Genomic DNA, 20866 nt, shown 5'->3' with positions numbered 1-20866 from the left:
CGGCTCGCCGCCGGGGGGGAAAGCAGGCTCCTCGACTCCGGGGGGGCAGTGCCAGTGGTCGTCGTGGGCGGTGCACTCTCCCTCACCACCGGCCGGGGGAGGTGTAGTGGGATCGGGACGGCTCGCCGCCGGGGGGGAAAGCAGGCTCCTCGACACCAGGAGGGCAGTGCCAGTGATCGTCGTGGGCGGTGCACTCCCCGCTATCGCCGCCATCGTCGCCGCCGGCCGGAGGAGGGGTCGTAGGGTCAGAGGGCGAGCCGCCAGGAGGCAAAGCAGGTTCTTCGACGCCAGGAGGACAGTGCCAGTGGTCACCATGAGGAGTGCATTCTTCCTCGCCGCCATCACCGCCGCCGCCCGACGGAGGGGGAGTGGTGGGAGGGCCAGGCTCACCTCCAGGAGGGAAGGGGGGTTCCTCCACACCAGGGGGGCAATGCCAGTGGTCGTCGTGGGGCGTGCATTCCTCATCATCATCGGGGGGCGATGGAGGCGTGGTTGGGGTAGTCGTAGGACGAGTGGTGGTAGGCTGACCTCCAGGCGGGAAAGGGGGTTCCTCGACGCCTGGCGGGCAGTGCCAGTGATCTCCGTGCGGCGTGCAATCGTCTTCCTCCTCCACAGGGGGCGTCGTCGAAGGCGAAGCGACAGGAGGCTCTCCCCCGGGTGGGAAGGGGGGCTCCTCAACGCCTGGCGGGCAGTGCCAGTGGTCGTCGTGAGGAGTGCACTCTGTGTCGTCGACGGGCGGTGCCGTGGTTGTGGGTGCCGCAGTAGAGGTCGGATCGCAGTGCCCTTGCATTACTGTTAGCTCTTTCACCCTTGTGCACCGGCTCGAGTCGATCTGCTTACAATGGTCTTGGTGAGGGCTGCAATTGGCACCAGTGGGCGACGGCGGCAGAGTGAAGGTCGTCGGGCAGCTGGTCTCAGCCACCAGCTCAGTGGTAATGCTAAAGCCGGCACGCGTTAAGGCATGCGAGTCGTACAGCTGATACCCAGTGAAGCTGCCACCAGGGTAGGTGTACAGCGAGGTATGCACGAACACGCTGCTTCCAGTGAAAGGGACATCAGAAGTCGAGTGCTCAGCGTCCATGGACGACCGGAAGGCGTCCCAGTCAGTGACGGTCGCGTCAATAGCGAGCCGTGTGGTAGTCACCGTCTCGCATGGGGCCGAGCAGTCCCAGTGGTCCTCGTGCCAGCTAGTAAATGTTGTCAGCGAGTCGTGCACACATTCATAGGGCTGATTTAAGCTTACGTGCAGTCCTGACCGGAGGGTGACGGAACGACGGGAGTGCCTTGCGGTAGTGCCACGGCCAGACCGGCCAGGAGAAGAGGGGCTGTCCAAGAGCGTGCCATTGTTGGGTCCTCTGATCTCGCTGTGTAAGCTTGTGTCTCAAGATGAGGCTAACGAGTGACGGAAAGCTTCAAGCATCTCCTGCGCGGCGAACAGGAGGCTCTTATACATCCTCGCCTAAGCAGGCTCCCTGCTACCGCGGGCATGAGGACAAGGAAGCGTGGGAGCTTGGAAGCATGGGCAAACGCGCCCTTCTCCGAATGTTGGCGATCCCAGGCCAGCTACTCCCAGTTTCTCCTCTCGACAGACAAAGCCCTCCTTCTGCATTTGTCTAGCATGGCGCCTCTCACCTGGGCCGTCACAGGGCTCGCAGCCGAGGCTGTGGTGGTTGGCAAGAACCTGCATGGTGAACATCAATATTGAGAACCCCTATGGCCCGGCACGATCCTCTTGTCGGCCGCGCCCCCAAGCACAACGGACCAATGCCGGTTCTCTTTCTATCTGTCGCCTGTCGGTCGGTGGCAACGTCCAGGATCTTGGCCTCCGTTGCTTGTTCGTCGGATGTCTACAGGTTTGGGTGAGGGATCTTTTCTCGCGGATGAATCCCACGCCAAGACTTCAAGCTCACATGGGCTTGAGCTGCAGGGGACCCTGCGCGGGATTTGTGTCCAGAGGCGGCGGCGACAACCTCTCAAGGTTGATTTGCGGTTTTTTGCCCGCAAGGCCAGTCAGCAGTCTACATGGATCTCGCTCGCAATACTATCGGACGAGCAACTGAGGACAAACAGACGGCGGGATGGAATTGAGTGCCTCATGTACCAGCAATAGCCGGCATGAAGCGCAGCGGTCCGGGGCCCTCCCTTGGGAATAGCCTCCCTCGACTGGCCTTCCTCATGAGGCGCGGCCGTATGCTATGGGAGGGACCCTGAAGATGAATCCAATCATACTGGCAGACAGGTTGCAGTAGTGAGACGACAACGACGAACTTTGCAACGCCGGCGTCTCGCGATCGGCGGCAGAGACGAAAAGGAGAACGTGGTAGGCGATGTCGAAGAAGTATAAGTAGAGGGCCGTTTGCCTTGGAAGAAGTCGATATTTTCATCATCATCAGCTCATCATCTAGTACTCAACAGCCTCACAAGTCCTAATCAACAACATCAGCCAAAATGGTCTCCGTCAAGGTCCTCCTCGCTCTCCTCCCTCTGGCCCTTCAGGCGACGGCCCTCCCTTCTCCCCTCGAGGAGAACCACCTCGAGCGCCGTGTCTGCGTGCCTCCCAGCAACTGCTCCCCCATTGGAAACTGCGAGTTCTGCTGCAGGACGGGCGTGACGCCCAACAGCTCTAACTGCCACTCGCACGGTGAGACCGAATGTGGTGCTGGCCTCGTTCAGTACCACTGCGATTCCCACTGAGACTTCCCGATTTTGATGTAAGTTTCGGCTGTTCCGTGGGGAATAACTGGCAACTTCTCGAGAGGCTTGTATGACGGCTAACAACGACCAGTCCGTGAGGTCACGTTGGATGCTTGGATGCCCAAGGCTCAGAATGGAGGAGAGACACTCGTTTCATTGGCGGTTGATTGGCGGTGGCATGAAGTTGTGATCACAGAGCATGCGTTCAACACGGGCTGCTTCGTTGTTTCGCTGCGGACTATACTGCCCATACAGTACATACTTCAATCAGAAAATTTCGCCCACTTTGTTCCTCTTCACTGTGCATAGCCCGTATTGCACGTACGTGTAGTAGCCTGCGCCTGTACGTACATGCAGTTGGCTGACAGAACCCGCATTCAAACCATCAGGGTTCTCACGTTCGACGCCGCCCGCATCACAGACCCGAGATGCGGCCAGGGAAGACAGACTATTATGCTTATTACACTGCGGGGGGGGGGGGGGATCGTCAACATCGTAGCCCTGCGTCGCTTGACCTGGCTAAGGAGGGGACCAGGCCATGGGTGGACCGGCGATCTACATTGAAGGCTGAACTATTGAAGCTACTAAAACGCAGGGCAAGGCGTAGTGCTCTCCATTGGCTGCAGGGAACACTTGCTCATGAGACCTGAATACCTTGTGGTTAAGCTTATTCGAACGAAGATGTTGTCGGCGAGAGCGTGGGGGACCGGTCAGCCTGTGGGGACCCGGATGTCCTGAACCGATTTTTCCGTGTCGTTCTGGGGTTGTTGTCTGGTCCGGTTGTAAGCGACCAGCCTCCGGGGGCATGGGATGTTGTGAGCTCGGGTGCCAACGTTGTCATCGCGCAGAGGGCGGGGACCAGTGGCACAGAGTTCCAGACTGGCCGGCTGCAGCAGTCATGCAATACAACAGGAGAGAAGGGTGAAGATCATGGAAAAGAAACCGTTCATCATTCCCGTCCTGGCTGAGCATGGATTCTACAACCCACGTCCTCCAACGCCCCTACTTTATCACAACACGCGTGTGTGTCTAATGTGTACCAGTCCCGCCCGCTGTATGCCCTCCCAAGAAAGAACGCCGCATATCGCCTATCGACCCATGACTCTGAAAAGGACGCAAAGCATAGCCCTGCCGCCCGCTCACTTCTTCTCGTAGTAGTGGTCCTGCTGCTGCGCCCTGTCCTCGCCGACACCCCCCTCGACGCCGGCCTCGCCGTGCACGTGATCGACAGAGCCCCAGAATTCCTCCCTCTCCTTAAGGATGGCGTCGGCCCACTCTCTCGTCTCGGGCAGCGCAAACTTTGTGGCGACGTAGGCGAACTCGCCAAGGTCGACGCGGCCCTCGCCGCCGGCCTTCGTACTCGACCATCTGCAGCAGCAGCTCCATCTTGTCGACGTCGTGCACGAACAGGCTGTCGATGGTCTGGGCGTCCTCGTACTCCTGCCAGATGGCGCGGATCTCGCGGCCGGGCAGGCCGCCGTAGACGCCGCCGAGGAGGCCGTCGGTGATGTGGTCCATCGTGTCGGCCTCGCGCCTGTTCTTCTAAGGCTTGGGGACGCCGTCGACGGGCGTGATGTCGCCGACGAGCGACTCGGCCATGTCGTGGATGAGGGCCATCTTCATGCAGCGCGCGAGGTCAAGGCGCGGCGCCAGGGCCGGCGGCGCGAGCAGCGTGATCAGGGACATGCGGTACATGTGGTCGGCGATGGACTCGCCGCGGGCGATGCCGAAGCGGCGCCAACCCTCGCGCTTGGTCGTCTTTAGGCGCTCGAGCAGGTGGAAGAACGGCAGCGGCGATGCGGTGCCTGTCGGGGAGGGGGCTGTCGTGGCGGCCGAGGCGGCGAGGGCCTTGGAGACGGTCCAGGGGCCTTGGACCTTGGGGGTCTCGACGTGGCCGAGGTCTGGAGGAGGAAGGGGGGGCTGTGTCAGCAGACGAGGAGACGGGGACGGGGAAAAGAGAGGAGGATGTGGTGACGCACTGGCAATGTCGACTGTGCCGTTCTTCGGCTTCGCGGCGGCGATGGCATCTGATGTTGCGCTGGGCGACATGATGGTGGTTGGAGGTGGGTGGTGGGGTAGAAACAGGAAGTCTCAAGGTTGATATGGCGAGCAGAGCCGTAGAGAGAAGAGTATCAAATGCCGTGTACAATTCTCTAGCGACCACGAAGCAATTGATGATGATGTGATTTTGTTCTTATCAGATGCGGTCAAGTTTGTCAACAAACAGCCATAGCAGAGGAGAGCTGAGTGTCGAGATCCGGGCGTCGGCGCCCCCCACCAACCCCTCTAGCGCCGTCTGCGTCACCGCTTCTGGCGAGCTAGGTCAGGTCCCTTTCTTGGGCCAGGAACGTGCCGAGTCATGCTGAAGCCCACTCCAGAATCCCATCAAGCGATTGCACACCACGTAGGGAGGGAATCTGGGACTGCACGACGGCACTACGAAAAACGTATAGATTTTGATGGACTATGGTCTCAAATGAGAAGAGATAGCCTTCGCTATGTTGCAGGATTGTTTGGGTCAAAGGTATTCCATCTGGATCCTAAATAATGTCTTGCTTTGTTGGGTGAGGAGTATAGAGATCATGAGCTGGGCTGGCTGCATCCGTGCGTTATGATTTGTGACACATACCATCCTACCATCACAAGAGCCGGTATAGCTCAGTGGTAGAGCGTTCCACTCGTATTCTGCGATATGGAAAGGTCCACGGTTCGATCCCGTGTAGCGGCATTCAGTCAATCTGCAATGCGCCAGTTCTTTTTTGCCTTTCCTCCCTCTCACCCACTTTCGCGCCTCTGTCTGGTCGTACGATTCTGGTTAATTAAATCTTCTTGTTCAGAGCCGTCATCGCCTTGACTCCATAGTCGATTTAAGCCCTTGGCCCATGACGATGCGAAAGACTACATGGACCACTACAGACACAAAATATGCAGCCCCAGGACCTAAGGGATAGGTATCTTCGGGTCCCATCTGCTTTGCAGCGGTGTGCAGCGCAGTGCATGCTGGCTCCGAAGCGAAAGCAGCGTCCAAGGCCGGCGATGTCCGGTCACACAATAGGTCTTTATTACCATGACAGAACAAACATGATGAGTTCTACCGTCCTCCAGCCTGGTAGACTATTTTGCAGACATCACCATGTCTCCTTGGCCACGCAACATTGGTTCGAGCCTGGCGAGGTCTCTTAACAATCGCTAAGACACCATGTGCGAGGTCTTCGGCACGCATTGATGCTGCCCAAGACCCCACCTGTTGGTGCACGACGGCAGGGCATCGTCTTGGCCTTACACGCCTGTACTCGTGGATTCATCGTGACATGGTCTGGTCATGCCTTCCTCTTGTTGTCAATCTGCTAATCAATAATGACCAGCTGACCCCACGAACTGGGGCCTCCCCCTGGCTCTTTGGGCTCACTTTTTCTTCGAGGCTGCCTCCAGGGTCCCCCGATTATGGACCTCGCCGTGCCGTAAGAGGAGGCATCCTCGTTGTGACCCTGATGCTAAATCTGACGCGCGGAATAAACATACAAGTTACAGTCTCTCCCCAGCGTAACATAGATGTTCGATCATTGGCGAGGAACAAAGGGAAAGAGCCCCTTTATGAATCAAGCTCTCTTGACTACGCATCGCGGATTCGTGGTCCTACCTTGTAAGCCTACGATCGAACAACCGTTGAACTCCTGATATGGGCGACTAACGTCGAGACTCGGATCAACCATGCGTATTCCCGCGCAAGCCCGGCCCTTAGCTTTTGCTGCGATCTTTTCTATCGCAACGGCATTTGAGTTTACCGGGCCAGATGCCAATCAGCCGCTCAACCTCTCAGCCCCAACCACGGTGACATGGCAGCATGATGGGACGGATCACACCTCAGCATATCGACATCTCGAGCTCTCCTGAAGGGTAGAACTTGCAGACGACGGAGACAAGCACGGCGACGTGATCAGGGCGAACATCAGTCTGCAGACCGGGCATGGACAATACGAGTGGAATGCTACCGAAGCCGCCACGGCGTTGCAGCAAGGGACGGATGGCGGCATGCGCGTCGCAGAAGGCAAGGAATTCTACTTCTTGGCTCGCTTCCAGTCTGTCGACGACCAACCCGGTACTATCTCTGGGACGAGCGTTCAGAGCGGTAAATATATGCCGTTGTGGGGTGCGAAGAGGCGGGGAGTTCAGCTGCCGCCAGGCTCGGACGACCTTTGGATCTAGTCATGATGGCGGTCTCAATCATCGCTGTGGCTGTTCGGCTTTGACTGCCGCGTAAGTAAGTCATTTCTTCGGACAGCTATGCCCTGAGTGGCACTTCTTCAGCATGTGGGCCTGGATGTTCAACGCGCATCGTGCTATCCATAATGTTACGGCACTCGTACTATCACCATCCTTCATCTGACAATGTTGACATAGACTGAGTATTCTCGCGTGAAACACCCTGCGGACTGCAAATTTGTACTATCTGGAGGAGTCATCTGAGGCCGGCGAGGCACATTCCTCCCATCCAGATTCTTCGAAGTTGGGGCCCTCCAAACCAGCCACTGATGAGCAGTATGCCATAGTGATCGCTCTGCTCCTTTATGCCTCCCTTCGCCACTGCAGCCCGCATCCGTACTGAATGTCGTGTCCTCGTCCTTACTGCCGTCTTGGTGCCGGGCCTACATGGGCAAAATTTGCTCGTCGTTGCCAGCCCGGGTCTTGTATGTTGGAGGGGGCGGGGAAATGACCGAGTCGGAGACGTGGAGCCCGTAGGCGGGAGGGGGGAGGTGACTCGCGGGAGGGTGACCCTCGGGAAGCTGACTCTCGGGACAGATCTGAGGCGGCTGCAAAGGCGGTTCCTGCACGACAGGCTTTGGAGCACGCCTAAAGCCTCTAAAGATCCAGGCGAGACTGATGGCTGCCTTGGTCCGACAAGTGCGGTCCATCCATGCAAACGGAGTACACAGCTGGTGCCTCTGCCTTTTTCGGTACTTTGGGAAGCAGATGATTCCAAACAGGACGATATTCTCGACGGCCAACGGGAGCAAGAAGATAAGGCGAATGAGTACCCAGGAGACGAGGATAACGAGGCCGCTGAGGATGCGCAGATGGTTGTTCTGTGGGAGCACGAAGTTCGTGGCAATCTGGTCCTCAAGAATGATGCGGGCCGTAAAGCAGCAGAGGAAGCCTGCGACGGCACCTGTAACCAGGACCACGGGGACGATTATCTCTGGATGGCCCCCGAGGGTATGGTCGCGTCTCCTGGCACGACCGTGGCGATGAAGGCGGTGGCCGTTGTAGTACCCCCGTTCGGGCTGTGATTGTTGGCCCGGTAGCTTCGCGCTGGTATTGCCAGAATGATGGAAAAGGCTGGACAACGTGTCCAGGACCTTTTTAAGTGCCTCCATGGGATATTTGATGGCAGATTGATGTGTTATACGAGGCTCTCGGCGCGATTCAAGGCTCTCGAGCGGACTTTGGCGTGTGAAGCTGCCCAGACGTGGAACGCAGCTCGATGCGATGGCGAATCTGAACTGTCTCGAACCGAGTTTTCGTGACGAGTCGAAGTGCAGGTCTGAAATGTGGGCGGAGAGGAAAAATCGTCGTCGATTTTGTGTCTGTGATAAAGTTACGAGCAACAGCCACAGAGGTGTGCGAACCGTCCAGCCACCAAGTCACGCCAAAGTCAAAGTTGGCTTTTTCAGTCATGGAACGCCAACTGAATATGAACGAAGCGCCATTCCGTGTCTCCTCAGTCATACTCCTAGAAGCCACTCTGCCACAATTCCTTGCTGTATCCCTCGGTCAGACGTTCGTCTTCGCCGTACGTCTGATGCCAACCGCTGAAGCCGAGATCGAGGACGTAAACCGTCTGATTCGCGAGCTCAGCAGGGTTCTCTCTTCGCAGCATCTGATCGCGTTCGCGGAGGTACTTGAGTGCCGCGCTTGGTCCGCGCTGTTGTGAGAGGGCGCAGTGGAATACGACTGTCTTCTTGTCTTGCATACGTCGGACGAGGGTAGGCATCATAACGTCGATTGTCGCGAAGGGCATGTTGATACCACCCCTGATGTGGCCACCAAGGTAGTCTGCGTGATGGAGCGTCAGTAAGGTTTTATGCGTGAAGGCGAACTGTCACAATAGCTCACCATCATCGCGAACGTCAACAACGGCGACGGTTGGGTCCGTAGCAGCGGCTTGCTGTGCGAGCAGAATCTCGGACAGGTCTTTGGCAGAGATACGCTGCAGGTTGGCGAGAGATATGGTGGACATGTTTCGCGTGAATACTCTCAATCTGAAAAAGGAGAGGGGCATTAGATGAGGGGGAGGGAGACGGCGTTGTGGTCGCAAGTATTCGCGAAGCTGTCCGCAGCTGCCTCAGTTTCCATGGGTTGACCAGACCTACAGGAGGGGTCTGGAGTGGGGTACCGCTGACATAATCCATCTATATGTACCACAGCAGATGGAGACACAGTCAGTGTTTGTTGCAACTTGTTGAGCAACATCTCTTGGTCATAAAGCCCGTGGCCTCGCGCCAGGCTACGTAACCAGAAACTATGCCTAGCTTTCAAAAGGTCATCTCACATCTCAGAGCTTTTTCGTCTGTATAGCTTATCTCAGGTTTCCTTCCAAAGTGGCGCGAAAACGCGCGATGGAGCTACGGTTCTACGTTGCCGTGTTGGCCAAAAATGCCTAACAGAGGAAACATCATCGCAATACAGGCGGCGCCCCTTTATTACGAGAGAGGTTGATCACGAGCTCTTTCCTGGGCCAGGTCTGTTTGCCAGCATCTTTATTGAGTCATGCCATGGGTAAGGGTTGGCTTCCACCAAGGCGTTTGGACTCGTTACGATTCATTTCGGCATGGTTAAGCGATCGTGAAAGAACAATAACCCTGTCTGATGTGGCTTCAGGCAAGGCTTGCCAGCAGACCATTTAAATCTCAGCCGCCGCTCCTATTATTTCCCCAAGCGCCGTAGGCGCATCCATGATGATTCTGAGTTTCGAGCCTACAAATCAGTGCAGACTCTGAAGATGGGAAACCGGATGTAAAGTTGGCTAGCAAATGTGCAGCGCTGTCGAAGATCGGCATCTCAACAAGGACGATGGCAGATGCACGTCCTCGAAATTCAATCCTCCAGTTGTTGACAGGCATATGCCACGTTGATCGGCACTCCTCTTTCATATTATGTCGGTCGCCAAATCAGCCATCCCTGGCCGACATCCCCTGATGGCAACCCCTGACAACAGGCCCCCTGGCAGACCGCTCCTCTGGCCCATCACGGACTTCGTGGCGGAATTCGGACTGTCTCTGCCACTTGGAGCATGCACATACCAGGTTGTCGACATGCCGCTGACCAGGAACAGCCCTCAGATCGGGGGCTGAAGGTTAAGGTCGGGGCGGGAAATGGCAAACACTCAATGTCACCTTGCCTTTGTCGTGAAACATCGTCTTCGGCCATGAGGAAAGTGGGATCGCCGCTTCACGTCCCTGTCAAGTACTATGCAAGTCGCTCGTTTCACTGCGCTATCGAGCCCGTCGCCGGCAGTGAGATAGCCACTACTAGATGGATTGCCTTTTTTCGATCCTGTTGTCTCACTCAAGGCTGAAATCCCCGCATTCAGGGCAAGACATGTCGGCATGTCGTCGACATGGCCACTGGGGCCGGACGTGATAGCCAGAGAACTATAGGCATCTAGGCCGCGGTCAGAGCGGCCGCTGACTGCGGGCTCGAGGCATGTCGCAAGTGGCTGGGCTGATCTGCACCGCTAGGAAACTCAAGCATGCCAGCGATCGTCGCATGCAGGTGCTGTGCGCCCTACACCTTACCTACCTCTATGGGTAACCATGTCGCTCGGTGTAGCAGAATCGTGCGTCTGGCTATAGCCTTTCAGGGGGGGGCGACGCTTTCAGTCTTTGTGTCCTAGAATCTGCCGCCACACGACTGTGTGCGAGTATCCACAGACGGAGAAGTAGACGAGAAGTGCGTTTGGGTGAAGTTTGCTTCAGTGTCAGAAGGACCTCGACCTCAACACAGAGCTGGCAGTGGGAAGGGGAGCTTGTAGGTGGTGGTAATCCATGTCATTAGGGTGCGTTGTTTGTTGTGGCATATCAGCCTGTGTACTGTTCATGTGGCCCGAGTAAATATTACAACACGTTCGTCGCGTGTGTGCCTGCAAAGGAAAAATATCAAACGCTTCGCTCCTCCACTGATAATGATGACCCCTTTGTCCTCGTCTCGACCGTCCAGGTTGTCGTCTTCTTCGAGCCGTCGAACGTCAGCTCCTCCTCGCTGTCGCCGGCATCGCCGCCCTTGGACTTCCAGATCGACCCCCTTTTGCGGTCCAGTGACCTCTTGCGTTGCGCATCTTCTGACTCTCCACTCGCGCCACCAGTCCTGGCCTCTGCTTCATCGTTGAGAAATGTCGTCAGACTGAAAGGGCCCTTGCCACGGCGACTGTCTCGGCTCTCGTCTGCTTGGTTGGCCCAGCCCATGCCTGAGGGGATTCGCTGTTGGCCCGAAACCTGGTAGCCGGACGGGTCGTTCGTAGAGAGGCCCATGGCGCGGGCGACGAGACGGAACAGCGGGCGAAGCGTGGCCAAGCTGCCGGCGATAATGGCGAGGCCTGATTCGGTGGTTGACCAGATGGCAATGTCGACGGTGGCGTCTGTTTATGTCAGTCCTTGTTGTGTGTCAAGTTGAGGAGCAGGCAGAGAGAGAATACATACAGAGAAAGTCGGGGTTCTTGAAATCCTTGACGTATGCAAATCGCACGACGACGGCGGAACTCGCCCTGTGTGCTGTCAGCTTCCGACCCTCGACCATTGTGTCACTAACAGCATGCTTCTACTTACACACACGCCATCATGACGATGGGAACGAGAGCAAGACGAGTCTTGCGGTCCATGCTGAGGCTCATGATGAGGAAGACGGGAAGAATGGCAAAAGTAAAGTCGCAAATGACGCTGCAGGCGCTGTAGAGGTAGGTCAAGGCGATGATGACTTCGATGTTGACGCAGGTGCCGTTGGCGGGGCTCTTGTCCCAGAAGAAGGACACGGGGTTGCACTGAAAGAGAGTGACGAAGAAGAAGACGGCGCCGGTGAGGACAGTGACGCCCATGACACTGTAGATAATCCAGATGTCGAGTTTCCGTACGGTGATGCGGAGGAGGAAGTAGCCGATGGATATTTTGGAGGCGATCATGCTGAGGCAGTACCATAGATAGCAGAACCACCAAGCCTGCATGGCCTTCTGTTCATCGGCCGTTTCCAGATCCCAGTGGTGCCGTCCGGTGCCGTACTTGATGCCCACTAAAACGGATGTCACGAAGAGAGTAAAAAAGACCTGCTCTGTATCAGTATGGGAAGGAAAGCCGTGCCATGGCAGAGAGTCATGTTTACCATTGCGATCCCCATAAAGTAATCATCGACGCCGAAATTCTTGATCAAGAATATCCGAACATAGCAGCGCAGCAAGATGGAAACAATGGCCGCGACGAGCAAAGACACAGCAACGGCCTGTAGGGTAGGCCCGCGGTTCTCAATAGCCGCCATGGTTCTCGGAGTGTGCTGTGCTATGGGTGCACGTCGACGGGCGCGTTGGACGAGGAGGAAGGTTCATAACAGAAGCCACGGAGGACCCAGTCCCAAGGCCGTGGAACCTGGCGTCGCCAGGGTCTTATTGTTCCTCACTCGTCCTGGTCCTCGGTCCACAAGACTGATTCCCCTGATCGTCCTAGCTGGGCAGTTCTAGCCCTGTGGCGTCGTCGTCCCCGCTGTTCTACTTCGTCCCTATTCACTACTACACGGGGAGACGGAGGAGGGAAGGGGGCCAATTTCGCCCTGACCCAGCCCAGAACAGCATTAGATCAGCAATTATCGGGCATCTGCCACACGTGGATTTGGGGATCTTAGCCTCAGCCGCAAGGACATGTCTTGACCTGCAGACAACGGGAGTTGGGAAAGTCAAAGAGGGGCAGTGAAGGCAGGGTATCCCCTCTAGGCAGGTTCTAGCAGCCGGTCTAGGAAAAGCCGCGGTCAGCGGCGTCTGTTGAGGCCCCATAGGCCCCATCGCCCTAATCATGTAGCGTACGGGAAAATGTCTACACGAGGAACAGGCGACCGAGTAGTCTGTCTGAGGGCCACACACTAGGGGGCACCGCTTCGAGTTGGTCGGAGGACTCGGCGCCCTTGGGAGAGCGCTGGGAGTACTCTGGAGTTCCTCACTCGCAGGCCAGAACCACTTTTGATGTCTTAAGTCGCGGGACCCCAGTTACTGCCGAGGTCTCCAAAGGGCCGTCTTCACTTATACCCAGTCTGTACCCACTTAACCATGTGTCCGCCAATGCGAACGCAATATGACGGGTCGTTTCTTGTGTGCCGAGTCATGCGGGCTACCCGGGAGTTCGGCCATTGCGTTAGTACGCACAGGTACCTCCTGTCATCTTTCGATGAAAGGTACGTGCTGCTTCGTGCAAAGTCGGCGCTTTTGGTGGGGTTTGCCACTTAATGCCAACCTATGCTGGTGACGAAATCTCATCGCCGCCGCCCTGAGAATTTGCTTCGGGGTGTGTACCGTCTTGGGGTCAATGTGAATCTCCTTACTTTCCTCGCTGCTCGAATGAGTCGAACAATTCAGAGTTTTACTCGTACCTGGCTCTGTTCCTCAGCTCGCTGTCCTGAGGCTACGAGAGGCAATCTGCTATGAGCCGTGGCTGGGGTCATCATCAAACCCAATCAGGCGGGGGCCCAGGTCCCGAGAACCAGGGACCGCGCCGCCTGTTCTAGAGATGGACATGTGCAAGTGAGCCCATCTCAGGTGGCTTTTTCGCTGGGACGACAAAGTTTTGTCTCACGCAAGTGGACGGTGAAGATGAGCCCATGGCTGGTGAGCTCGAGACAGGGGGGGTTGCATTGCCCTTATTCCAGTAGTCATTTTCGCGCGAGATCGCTGATGATCGCTGCATGAGTCCACAGTCGCGCCGTACCGCATCCCTTTGTCTTTCTTGTCTGCATGGCCAAACGGCGACAATAAATGGTCGGGATTGTTTGAACCCAACTTGAGGGCGTGAAAAGAGTCGCTAAATTTTACGATATTGAATTCTGCCATACTTGTAGGTAGAGAAAATGAACGAGGGCCGATTGAAGTGCGTTCGCTTTCGCTTAGGTTCCGAGGACCGTCTTAGAGCGATCGCATGTACTATCAACGATATTCCGATCCGCTCCCATGATGTGTTTTGATGGCTTATGCTTCAACTGCCGAGTGAAGCAGAAAATTACCCATCACCATTTGGACCCTGGAGCAAACAAGCAGCAGACTAGCAGCAATGATTGTGTCTTTGTCTGCCCAAGTCCGGAGAAAGGAAAAGGGGAGAGACTTTGGCTCATGGGAAATGCCAGCCAGTGATCTGATGACTGGCCAGGCTTACGGTCTGTAGCGCGCTGGTACGAAAACAATCGACGACTGATCAGCAAACTGCCAAGCCGTTAGACGCACTGCTATTGAGATCGTCTGTCATTGGGGCATGGACCAGCGAATCCGCCGTCCACATAGTTCTGCACAAGCGTTGGCGCAGGAACAACGTCAGGCCGCAAGCTCGTTTCTAGTGTCTACCTGAGTTCAGTCCAGATTCAGATAAGCTGCACCTTGATGCTCCCAGTTCATCAACGAGATCATTGCCAATGTGCCATGTTACCGCCACGTTCTTTCATACGAACGCACCACAGTGTGGCGCTTCCACTACCTCGATGCGGACGGTCCTACTTCCGCAATAGGCGCCAGGTCCGGAGACTGGGGTTTCGAGGAGGCCAGTGGCCGGAAGGTGGGCTGCCGAGACAGCGTTCAGGAAATGCCTGTCATGCACGCACCCATACCGGTTCGCTCACTGGCAGTGGCGCAAAGATTGATCGATCTCGGTCTCTACTGGGACATGTCACGCCTGACGACTTGACTGGTCAACGGGTAATTCGAGCGGAGAATTGACGGTGTATAGTCGATTTCTGCGTCTTCCAGGGGGAAGAGTGAGATGCAGCAGAGTGACGTGACATCGGAGATTTCTAGATACCACTCTGACTCAATTGAGTCGAGACCACTGACGCTGCCAGGACAAAGTCAATCTGGCCAGAATGATCGACGACCGATGATGGCGTTGTGGCCCTCTTCCGACCGGAGGTACTGCGTGTGTGTATGTGTGAAGATTTGGCTTAAGAGGCGACTCTTAATGGTCTTCAGACCCTCGTCAAGCCAGACCGAACGGTCAGGCCTCCAAAGCTCCCAAGTGGCTAATAGCAGACGGATGATATTGCATCAACGATGCCTGATCGCTGCTACGCTATTGAAACAAAACGATCAATCCAAAGACAAACACACATGAACCATCCTACGCCGAAGCTGTACCGTCTCGTGCGAAGCGACAGCCCAGTTGGCTGTTCCTCCCAATCCTGTCTCGGATGGCAGTGTGTGGCCTGAGCTTCCCATCGATCGACCGACTCTCATCTCGGTTTGCAGAATCTTCTCTATGCATACATGCCAGCTTTCTCTCGTGTGCAATTACTGATATGCTCGCTTGGAGGTATACGGGTTAAGCACCTAGCTGTCGCCAACCCTTGTCGTTGACGCCTTCTGACTCCTAGTCACGCCCCCTTCTCAACACCAACACCAGACGAGTTTCAGAGTCCCTGTCATCGCAACCCTTCAGTTGGGCCAAAACGTCAAAGCTCAGTCTTCAGCAGCGAGTGCAGCCCCACCATGCTCACGTCTCCCAGCCTCTGAGAACGGCTGGCCTTTGCAACGTGCATTGCGGCGTCGGCGCGGACATGACGTCTATCAGGCGGTACCAAGCAGAGGAGGGGTTCGAGGCCTGCGCAGCGCGTGGCATAAGGTGACATCCGGCGGCCAAGCAAGCATGATCGACAAAACCGCAACCCCTGTGGTGTTTGGTCGTACAGACGTCAACCAGAAAAGATGGACAGCATATCGAGGCAAACCCAGCCAGTCTCGTCATGTCATGCAGGCCTGAGCACGTTTGTCAAGCGATTGACGTGAGGAGCGAACGGCACAGACGCGTCCCGGATCGTCACGATGACTCTCGGATGCCCTATTCTACCTGGGCAGTCACCATCTGTCATGCCCTTTCGTCTCTGAGGCCAGTTCTTCTCAGCTTTCTTCCACCCCCACCTCATGCGAGCGCGCTTTGAGAAACCGGGTTGCGCCACGACACCCTCACGCAGCATGATCGCATCACACCTGAGGTCGATCCCTTGCATCTAATTCCTAATTTCCTACTGTCGTAGGCCTAGGGTTTATACTTTATCACCCACATGGCGAAGTAACGCAACGTGAAACCCCTCCCCTTCCCTTTTCCATCTTCGATTCTTTCAACCACCACACGCCGGGTGTGTTGGTGTACGTTTTGCTTCGGTTCTCCCGCGCTTGAAGCGCAAACGCTGCTGGTTCAGCTTCGATGATAATACCTTTGGATGAACGTTCATCGTACAGTGCAAGCTTAATTCTCGAGGCATTCGACGACACACATTTCGCGACAGTTCTTTGAGCAGCGCAAGATAGCCTCGCGCAATGGACAAGGCCACGAGGATAAGCACTATCGCGAAGCCCGCCACGAGCCATGGAGCGCAACACAAGGCGAGAGTAGTGTCGCTTGACGTACCACCACCAGTTCCGCCCAAAGATCCGCCCAGACCAGCGACGAGCTCGACGACTCGATCCGGGCCCGCGACGAGACCGATCGCGAATGCTACAGCGAAGCTCCAGGGTGCGACAATGTCGTCAAGGCCAACTACCAGCTCGACAAGACCCGGCACATCTTCCACACTCGCGGGAACCATGTCCTCGATACAAGGGGCGGGATCAAAGATCAAAGCAGGACTACGGCCGCTCAAGCTAGCAGCACTCACATCGCACCCGACGCGCCCGATGCCGACCATCTCGCGACCACAGACAGCTTCCAACACGACAGTCGCGAGTCCGGTACGGCCCATGACAAGTTCGACGCGGAGGTTTTCTCGTTCAACTACGATGACTGGAAGAACAATCAAGTATGGCTCGGGCAGACACGCCACGACAGAACTTAGCCCTCAGCCGTCCGATGATGAGGATGATCCTCTGGTAAGGGACTACCTGTACTCGTTTTATTTCTCGCAGGCCTTCTCGACTGACAATCGTCCAGAACTGGCCTCTGTGGAAGAAGGACCTCAATCTCTTCGCACTGCTCGTGACAGTGTGCCTCGTGAGCGCCATGAAGACAGCCTTCATCCCCGTCGCCGCCAAGCTTGCCATCCAGTTCCAGGTCTCGCATACCGCCATTGCATCCTTAACAGCCCTTCCCTTCATCTTTTCGTCTATCACAGGTCTCGCCAGCGTGACCGCTTCCAAAATCTGGGGCAAACGTCCCGTCTATCTCCTTTCCATGGTATTTCTTTTCATCGGCTCCTTGTGGAACATGCGCTCAACCACCTTCGGCACTGCTCTCGGCGCTCGCATCTTCCAGGGCATCGGCTGGGGCGCCTTCGACACGCTCATTCTCAGCTCGATCCACGACACGTATTTTGAGCACCAGCGCAACCCGCGCCTCGCCGCCTACGACATCTTGCAAGCCGCGACAGCCTGGGGGCCTCCTCTGCTCAGCGGCCTCGCCATGCGCAACGCGGGCCGCTTCGAAATTCATTTCGAAATTTTGAACCTGTTCTTCATCGTCGCCATCCCGCTTCTCGCCTTCGCCGCGCCTGAAACGGCGTACGACCGCTGGTTCATCGCAACGCGCTCCCTTCCGCCCGCACGCCGACCTGGACGACGGCCCGCCGCTCGATCGGCAAGTTCAACCTCCACGTACCTAACACGCACGAGGCGAGGCAATATCTGCGCACCATGAAGCCGATCTCCTCCTTCCGAGGCTTCGTCGATAACCGGACCCTCCTGCAGGGACCCCGCGCTCTCATCGCCCCGACCACTGCACTGCTGGCGCTGGCCACTTTCCTGCCGTACTCGGCTCTGTGGGCTATCGCGCATGTCGTCTCGCCGCTCACGGCCGCCATCCTTGACGAGGCGCAGATCGGTTTCCTCCTGTTGGCGCCCTTCCTTTGCGGCGTTTCGGCCGCCGCCCTCTTCGCTTTTTGGCGCCGCAAGGCCAGAAAGGACTTTACCCTGCTGAACCTCGTCGCGGCCCTTGGCGTCGGCACCGTCCTCGCCGCCATCGGAATCCTGTCATTCGGCCTCGAGATTCACGGCAGCCGAAACCTCTCGTTCAAGCTGCTGTCTGTGCTCGCCGGCTTCCTGGCTGTGGGTGTCTACGTGCTCAACGCCCTCGCTCGACCTGTCATCTACCGGTCAGCGCAATACACGAGCTCGAACTGCACGTTTGCTTGCGTAACGTGGCCGACATGGACGCCGGGCTGGTGTGCTGGAAGAACCTGTTTGCAGCATTTTTCATACTAGGGGTCGCGAGCGCCGTGGAGGCCCGAAGGTCCCGCAGGCCTGCGATCGTCCGTCATTGGCATTGGTGTTTCCCAGATCTTTGTTGCCCTTTTTGTTGGCACCGTCTGGTGGTTCATGGACGAGAGGCTCAGGCGGTTGGATGGGCGAGTAATGGGACTGGTCGACCTGGGCATGTTGAAGAGAGCCGGCAGCTTCTTTGATGAGGATTAACTACACGCAAGCACCATTGAGTGTTTTTCGTGTGAGGCACATTTAAGTTTTGCCACCGCACTTTTACAGAGACACACTTTTACAGAGACTTTTTTTCTTCTATCATCACCACTCATCGTGCTCCTTTGTTAGATTTGCATTGCGGGTGTCATTTGCAACTATTAGTCATAGCTAACACAGCCAGAATAAAGTCCTTGCTCTCAGGAATAGGTGCAGGAGGACTGCCTAGGTCACGGGCAGCCGACCATATTTCGAGCGCATATCGTGATCACTTACAGGATGCGACGTCTTCGGAAGTTCCCGGAAAACAGGTGAAGCAAAGAAACTTTTACCAGGCGTGTCCATATCCCCTCCGAAAATAGCGATCACCATAAAGGTGTCATGAACCCTGTTCAGTCGTCCCATGTCTCGAACGCCCCAGATCGGTTTCATCTCGTCCCAACTTCAGGCCGGCATCCGAATGCAAGGTGCCCCGCACTCGGCCGTCTACTTTTTAGCTCTCTGCTCTCGCACGCTCTGCAGCTCTTGCCAGTATCCGTGGGGCACAGCGAGCAGGAGCTCGGAGCCGAAGTTCTTGATGCATCGAATCGGGTCTTCGAGCCTGCCATCGATCAGGCAGTCCAGATCACAAAGAATGAAATCGATCCAAATTCTGCGAAGCAAGCTGCGCTCTCCCTCTGGCGTGTTCGCCCAGATGTACCGCGTCGCCTTGAGGATAAAGTCTTCGTCATAGAACTCCCAAGGCAGGCGTATGAGGCAGTTGCGCAACTTGTGGAGACAGATTTCCTCGAGGCTCTGAATTTCGCACCGCTTGGCTAGGGTATACAGCTTCATGTGGCGGAAGATGGTGACCGAGCATTTCGTCTTGTTGATGGGCTTGTGCTCAGCGTCCTGATCACCAGGAGAGTAACCGTCAGGTGTGTCGTGGCGGCCCTCGACGAAACGAAGACCGTGATAGTAGATTGCGCCCTTTTTGCCTGTCCAACTGTCAATCCACTCCTTTAGATTGTAAATGTCGTCATCGTTGCCGTCGTTGGCGTGTTCGGGGAAAATATCGGTCGTGTAGTCGGTCCCGTAGGCAAACTCGACGAGGTCTGCGAAAGTCGTAGGTTCCACGTCCTCCCAGAGGAACTTATCTACGACGTTACCTTCGCCTCCTGCCGTGATATTCTCACGCATTTGTGATGAGAGAGGGAGCAGAATGCATTCATGCACTCGAAACTCTTCGTGCTCGAGACCGATCTTGAAGAGAACAATGGGAGATTTGAGGACCCTGGCAGGCGTCAGCATGGCTTTTCAAAGGCCTCTCCATTGTATGTGAGAAATCATGGCATCGCGGAACCTACGATCCCATGTTTGGCTTGTGAATATTCGCCATTGTGAATGGCTGATCGTGTGCGTCCGAGAGGTTATTTGTCTATGTGTATGCGTTCGAGAACTTGCAGAATGAGGCGTGGTTTTGAATTTAGATCGTGATGTTGTGATGCCTTTTCCACAGTATTGATAGTGTGTAAATATAGAAAAGGAGGTCAGAAGCACGATGGACTTTTGATGGACTATTTTGAACTAGCGTGGAAACTGGCAAGTACGCAGTTGAATAGGAGGCAAGGCATGAGCCTGCTATAAGACATACCCATCAACGGCTCTTGCCATGTATGCATGGCAGATATTAGGGAAGGTGACCCTCTCTATTTCACAAACACCATGTTGGTCTTGGTGAATGCATCGGTGGAATGCACACTCCAACATCAACTACGTGGTCATCCATATCACATAGCTGGAGTGTATGTCCAGGAACCGATTGGAAGTATCAATAATGCAAGAAAAATGAATGGCCTCAAAGATGAAATTCCACTGAGAGTAATGAAATTATAATATCACTAGCTTCTTATGCCTAAGGTAGGCGCTCGACATTGTAATGATGGTGTCCATTGCATGAAGGCAAATTTATACTGCTGGGGACTTGTATTGCAAACAAGCCCCACGCTCACAAACGACTAATTATTGATTGTTGTAAGGTTCTTGTAGCAGTGATTACTGGTTCTTGGTATAATGATATGCCTTTGCGCTGCAGTCCTGTTCATATCAAGTTAGTCGATATCATCGTCAGAGAATGATGTATGAAATCCGGCTTGTAGAGTCATATTCACAAGCAAGGCGCAGACAGTCACAGTGAGCAAGTAAGTAGTAGGCAACCTGTATATACTCGAACCTAAAGCGAAGGTACATGTGCAAGAAAGTTATATATGTGCAAGAAACCACAACCAAAGATATGTGCATTTTCAACTCGTGTCTCCCCATCATCATTGTCATGCCAGGGGGCCGGAAGGAGGTCACCGTCTCGCGCTCTCGCTACCTCGCCGCCGGGCTCACGCCGGCGCCGCCCGGAGACGGCGCGCCGCATATCCGGAGGTGGAGGAGAATGAGGAGGGGAAGTAGGAGAGGGGGTGCGATAGATGGAGGACCAGAAGCCAGCTCGGAACCGCTTCTTCAGTGGGAAGAGGTTGCGCGCGCGAGCCGTTAAAGCCTTTGAGAATTATACTG

General features: G+C 55.8%; 7 protein-coding genes and 1 non-coding gene across 8 annotated transcripts; 3 read left to right on the top strand and 5 right to left on the bottom strand.

Moving 5' to 3' along the window:
- Nucleotides 1-82: 82 nt before the first annotated feature.
- Nucleotides 83-1395, bottom strand: VDBG_01150 (conserved hypothetical protein; the record flags this gene model as incomplete). Its single annotated transcript, XM_003009421.1, has 3 exons — nucleotides 83-783; nucleotides 841-1187; nucleotides 1244-1395. 3 exons carry the CDS (start codon nucleotides 1342-1344, stop codon nucleotides 83-85), a joined length of 1149 nt encoding a protein of 382 aa, XP_003009467.1.
- A 1053-nt stretch (nucleotides 1396-2448) lies between these two features.
- On the top strand, nucleotides 2449-3344 carry VDBG_01149 (predicted protein; the record flags this gene model as incomplete). The annotated part of the gene is made up of 4 exons (XM_003009420.1): nucleotides 2449-2641; nucleotides 2696-2711; nucleotides 2950-3015; nucleotides 3290-3344. 4 exons carry the CDS (start codon nucleotides 2449-2451, stop codon nucleotides 3342-3344), a joined length of 330 nt encoding a protein of 109 aa, XP_003009466.1.
- Nucleotides 3345-3833: 489 nt separating this feature from the next.
- VDBG_01148 (HD domain-containing protein) lies at nucleotides 3834-4743 on the bottom strand (the record flags this gene model as incomplete). Its single annotated transcript, XM_003009419.1, has 3 exons — nucleotides 3834-4236; nucleotides 4286-4595; nucleotides 4674-4743. 3 exons carry the CDS (start codon nucleotides 4741-4743, stop codon nucleotides 3834-3836), a joined length of 783 nt encoding a protein of 260 aa, XP_003009465.1.
- Nucleotides 4744-5341: 598 nt separating this feature from the next.
- Nucleotides 5342-5422, top strand: VDBG_15021. The gene has a single exon. It is a non-coding gene; the product is annotated as a tRNA-Thr (tRNA).
- A 3003-nt stretch (nucleotides 5423-8425) lies between these two features.
- On the bottom strand, nucleotides 8426-8932 carry VDBG_01147 (conserved hypothetical protein; the record flags this gene model as incomplete). The annotated part of the gene is made up of 2 exons (XM_003009418.1): nucleotides 8426-8748; nucleotides 8809-8932. 2 exons carry the CDS (start codon nucleotides 8930-8932, stop codon nucleotides 8426-8428), a joined length of 447 nt encoding a protein of 148 aa, XP_003009464.1.
- Nucleotides 8933-10850: 1918 nt separating this feature from the next.
- On the bottom strand, nucleotides 10851-12216 carry VDBG_01146 (conserved hypothetical protein; the record flags this gene model as incomplete). The annotated part of the gene is made up of 4 exons (XM_003009417.1): nucleotides 10851-11329; nucleotides 11391-11455; nucleotides 11517-12007; nucleotides 12064-12216. The coding sequence occupies 4 exons, from the start codon at nucleotides 12214-12216 to the stop codon at nucleotides 10851-10853; spliced, it is 1188 nt and encodes a 395-aa protein (XP_003009463.1).
- A 4021-nt stretch (nucleotides 12217-16237) lies between these two features.
- Nucleotides 16238-18112, top strand: VDBG_01145 (MFS1 family protein; the record flags this gene model as incomplete). Its single annotated transcript, XM_003009416.1, has 3 exons — nucleotides 16238-16786; nucleotides 16848-17493; nucleotides 17571-18112. The coding sequence occupies 3 exons, from the start codon at nucleotides 16238-16240 to the stop codon at nucleotides 18110-18112; spliced, it is 1737 nt and encodes a 578-aa protein (XP_003009462.1).
- Nucleotides 18113-18808: 696 nt separating this feature from the next.
- Nucleotides 18809-19700, bottom strand: VDBG_01144 (predicted protein; the record flags this gene model as incomplete). The annotated part of the gene is made up of 2 exons (XM_003009415.1): nucleotides 18809-19595; nucleotides 19669-19700. 2 exons carry the CDS (start codon nucleotides 19698-19700, stop codon nucleotides 18809-18811), a joined length of 819 nt encoding a protein of 272 aa, XP_003009461.1.
- Between the last annotated feature and the right edge of the window lie 1166 nt (nucleotides 19701-20866).

Source organism: Verticillium alfalfae, genomic scaffold (genome assembly GCF_000150825.1).
Source record: "Verticillium alfalfae VaMs.102 supercont1.1 genomic scaffold, whole genome shotgun sequence".
Taxonomy (NCBI): Eukaryota; Fungi; Ascomycota; class Sordariomycetes; order Glomerellales; family Plectosphaerellaceae; genus Verticillium; species Verticillium alfalfae.
This window is presented reverse-complemented; position numbering and strand designations above follow the sequence as displayed.